Genomic DNA, 5,000 nt, shown 5'->3' with positions numbered 1-5,000 from the left:
GTGGACCTCACTTTGATTGTGAACCAGTGGTGTGTAGGTGACCCGCCCCCTCTGAGCCGTAAAGAGTTAACGGAGCAGTGGGCTTGCCCATTCTCATGCTTGTTTGAGTGACGCGATCATCTCGCTATCCCTCAACTTTGCCTGTTGCCACGCTCTGAGACACGGAGCCGAGGCTGGACACGCACTGCTGTCTGTCGGCCACTAGCATCAGTGACACGGGAGGTCCCTTCTTTCTTTCGCCCTTTCTTTTTAAATATATAGACCCTATATTTACCCATGCGATCCGATCACGTCCTCCGATATATTTCGTCTTCGCCCGAGGAGTTTTCACGCCAGGTTATGATTTCATAACAATGGTTTTCGGCTCTCCTGAGGACTTCAGATGTTGTCTAGTGTTGTGTTAGTGTAGCCTACATGACGGCGTAATCTCTGGACCTTCTCGGATTCTGCGAGGGTTTTTTATTTTATTCCAACAACACAAAAAGAGTTCCACGGACGTCCACGATATGCCGCGGAGGAAACAAGAGGCGCCTAAGCGCGCAGCAGGTATGTATTTATGAGTAAATAATACGATTGTTTGTATTATGATGATGTTGAGGAGGCTACCGATGTATCTTTTGTAAAGCCCACTTATAACCGCTGCATTTCCGTTTCCAGTTTTTTTTCGATGATGAGGTGGTCTGTTCTGCGACGAGACAAAGTGTTGTACAATTATATCACTGTTTTACCAAGAAGTAATATTTAGGAATACCGGTATATGATTCTTCCCCCTTTCGATAAAAAGTCGAGTCGTGCCGCTATTACGATGCTATTACTTACGACGCGTTTGCCGAGCAAAAGCGTGGCGATAGCATTTTAGCGTCGTAATAGCAAACTTTGGTCGGCTACATACTTACCAGGTTAGTAGTTACATTAGGCTACAAGAGAACTTTCGCTTCCTATTGTTCCCTGCCTGGGCTGCATGTAGGCTATACAGTAAGTTCACTATAATGTTTCTGCGGATGTTTTTCAGAGTAAAAGCCGTTGGTGATAAACGGTGGTGTTGTGTTCACTATCTGAGCCCCAGGCGTTCTGTTTGTGAACATTTGATCCAAGCGGATAACTTCTTCTTTGGACTCGGGATAGGTTGACGAATTATAGGCCTACTTCTTCCCCCCTTCCCTTCTCTCTCTCTCTCTCTCTCTCTCTCCCCCTCTCTCTCTCTCCTTGGGATAAGATAAACAGTTTGAGCACAGACAAAGAGGGTTTCGTGGACTGGAAGGAGCCATAATCGACAGTTGCCATGTCTGATTTGACGGTTGATTGATTGGCTGTCATCCGGGGCTTTGATCTATTCCTTCCCGATTTGCATCAGAAAATCACTCCCCCATGTGGCTCCCGAGCCTCTTGACGTCACATTTAAACCACTCTGAAAGCCCTGTGTACTTTCCAGCCCTCCTTCATTCCCACTGACGGTCAAGTGACTCACGATTCACGAAAAAGTGTGTGTGTGTGTGTGTGTGTGTGTGTGTGTGTGTGAGGGGGGGGGGGGGGGTAGGCTAACTAAAGTAGTTTCACAGTGAGCCATGACACAACATGCGCGTGCGTACACACACACACACACACACACACACACACACACACACACACACACACACACACAGAGGAACACAATATAGGTGCATGCACACACTTCCAGGAGGATTGAGAATGTCTCACTCACATGTGCCCATTCTCACTTGTTCACTTTAAAAGTCACACACACGCGCCCACACACACACACACACACACACACACACACACACACACACACACACACACACACACACACACACACACACACACGCACACACTGACACACACAACATGCACACACACCGTGCACGGTGGTCATAAAAAGGAGCTGTGTGTGCTATGTAATGGAGGGGAGGAATGGGTTTGCTCTGTCAGACTGGAACGTCACCATCATGGCTTTGTTTCATGTTTGATTTAATTGTCTCTGCTCTGACAGGGCCATTCATCAATGGCTTTAATGGTCAATCAGAGACGGGGCAGAGTGAGTGCTCCCATTCTGTTTAGCCATAAGCCGGCCTGGGCTTTTATTTCATCAAAATGCCCCGGCCTTCCCTAATGTACACGCTCGCTGGCTCCGAGTGGCCGCGGGGAGCACATAAAGGATGACTGAAAGCTTTCTGATTTCAGATCGGCGATGGAGGACGTTTTTTTCTTCTTCTTCTTTTTGTTTCTCGTCCTCTAGTGCTTTTCCCATCATGTCTCCATTCTCCCGTCTCCCCCTCCTCCCACCATCACTTTTTAAAGGCCTCCGATTGCACTCGGTCCAACGACGGGAGTCGTGCGTCGAAAGCGGCCGATTCGGCAGCTCGCGGCGCTTTGCTATGCAACGCGGATCGTCACGTTTCCGACGAGCAACTCCCATCGTACGGCAGAGTATAAATTGTACAGTTTTTTGGGGTCTGTTTGACGCAGGATCATAAAGAGGCTCGTAAACGAAGACCGTTCGCTGTTTTGGAAAGCAACTATTCTTTCCTTTCTTTTTCCCCTCTGGCGAACGCGGAATTCTTTTGTCCGTCCGTCCGTTCATTATTTCTTCGTTTTTTTTAAGCACCCTTACACCCGCCCACATCCCCCAACCCCCCCTGCCCCCCTCCTCTTCCTTCACCAAGCCCCCCACCCACCCCTCTCGTCAGTCAGGCCGTGCAGCTGCAAGTTATAAAGTTGTCAACTGTTCAGTGGCACACAAAGGGTGATGATGAATTGATTGCAGCACGGAGCGGAGCGACGGTGATAGAGAGAGAGAGAGAGAGAGCAAAGAAAAGGATGACAGATGATGGCCCTTGATTAGGGACTTAGAGGGACGAGTCAGCCCACCGCAACCTTGAGACTTACATAAAAACACACGCAGACACACACGCACGTACACACATAATCACACACACACACACACACTCCCACCATTCTCATTCTCTCACTGCCTCCTCATCACACCGTCTCGCTCTTTCCTTCCTAGCTTCCTTCCCTCCTTCCTGCCTTCCATGCGTTCCCCCTCTCTTTTTTCCCTTGTCTCTCCTTTCCTCTGTCTGACATTCTCTCTCTCTCTCTCTCTCTCTTCCTGTCCATCCGCGGTGGAAAACTTGTTTTGCCTGCTTCATTAGCGTTGGTCCAATTAGCCGAGAGGCTGATGGAGTCCTGACAGGCCCAGTGATTGGAGATGACAAGCTCGGGGTGCCCGGCCCAACGAGGTTTGCCACCACTTTGATGTAATCAACTTGATATTACACAGAGCCGCTCGCCTTTGGTTGTGCTGTAACTCAATTTTCCGCTGCAGGTGACAAATGAGGCTCACGTACCTGGGTCAGGTCTGAGTGCTCTTAACAACCGAGGGGAGGGGGAGGGTGGGGGCGCTAAGGTAAACAACCATGCAAACAGGAGCGAGAGACTTTGCAACGCTGTGGAAATAGCTAGAGCCCGACCCATTGGGTGTGATGCAGAGCGTGCTTTTGGACAGACCTAGACCACCTAATTACTGATGTTTAGTCAGAAAATGCTACATGTTTTAATCAATTCGAAAAACATAGACTTTATAGATTTGACAACATTTTACTTATAAATATATAAGTAAACGAGTAAATAATGAAATACACAAAGTGAACTTTGATATAAAACCTAAATCTTTCAAAAATTGCCGATCTATCAACTTGTGAACTTGTTGATCTGCTATTTTTGAAAATAGGAACAGCAAGTCGAAAGTGGTTAATAAATTATAATTTAGTTGGCTGCATAATTTTAAACTTAAATATAATAAAAGTGAAATAATAGCAGTGCTATTATGGCGGCTGTAGATTGGCTTGCCACGCTTCTATAGGGTGTGCCGTGAAGCTGTTGGGAATCAAAGCGCGGTCGAAAGTTAAAAAATCCGCCCTGCACATAACAGGAAGTTACTGTAATGCGCGTTAACAGGCACATAACAGGCTGCTAATATGAGCACACCAACAGTAGCCTATATACTGTATGTCTATGGAATGTGCTGCCTGTTAGCATCAAGTAGCCTACACACATCGAGTAGCTGGACTGCACACATGCGTCTGTTCCTGTCCATGTGATATCTCCCCTGATCCACGGCTGCCTGCATGATGAAATCTAGCTCCCTGCTCTTACTATGGCCTGTGGTGGGTGGTTCAGTTTGTGCATGAGAGAGTATAAGAGTACATGAGGGAGGGAGAGAGAGGACAGATAGATGGAGAGGGAGGGAGAGAGAGAGAGAGAGAGAGAGTATGTCTGGTTTAGACTCCACAGCAGTCTCTTCTCTTCTTTCTGCAGGGTCAGGATTATGGCTGCCAGGTCAGCTATGCCAGACTGGCAGCCATCACTCATTTGTACGTGCGTGTGTACGTGCTTGTGCGCACGTGTGTGGGTGTGTGCATGTGGGTGTGTGTGTGTGTGCATGTGCGCATGTGTGTGTTTGTGTAGCTCTGGGTTTTGGCTGTGCCTAGAGGTAGTGTTGAAAGGAATCGTACCCATAGACAGAGCACCTGATAGGGCCATCAAGGCCATCATTCTCTGAACACTGTGGGGGTCCACTGCCTCCCACCTCCCCACCATGCCCACATTTCATCTGCTCTTACCTTACAATACCCCCCCCCCATTCCTTGTTTTTTCACCGATATACACCATGTGTAGATACACTGTAAAATATATACACCCTGTGTAGATACACTGTAAAATATATACACCCTGTGTAGATACACTGTAAAATATATACACCCTGTGTAGATACACTGTAAAATATATACACCCTGTGTAGATACACTGTAAAATATATACACCCTGTGTAGATACACTGTAAAATATATACACCCTGTGAAATATATACACCCTGTGTAGATACACTGTAAAATATATACACCCTGTGTAGATACACTGTAAAATATATACACCCTGTGTAGATACACTGTAAAATATATACACCCTGTGTAGATACACTGTAAAATATATACACCCTG

General features: G+C 47.0%; 1 protein-coding gene across 1 annotated transcript in view; it reads left to right on the top strand.

Annotated features, from left to right (window-relative positions):
• Positions 1-177: 177 nt before the first annotated feature.
• Positions 178-5,000, top strand: part of LOC308314143 (teashirt homolog 3-like) — a 33,113-nt gene continuing 28,290 nt past the window's right edge. Inside the window, 1 exon segment of the mRNA XM_080761573.1 lies at positions 178-546. Coding sequence (XP_080617699.1) covers positions 507-546 — 40 coding nt within the window. The 5' untranslated portion in view covers positions 178-506.

This window comes from Protomyctophum bolini (assembly GCF_963924005.1).
Source record: "Protomyctophum bolini genome assembly, chromosome: 4".
In the NCBI taxonomy this organism is placed as follows: Eukaryota; Metazoa; Chordata; class Actinopteri; order Myctophiformes; family Myctophidae; genus Protomyctophum; species Protomyctophum bolini.
The sequence above is the reverse complement of the archived record's forward strand: the minus strand, read 5'-3'. Positions and strand labels throughout refer to the sequence as shown.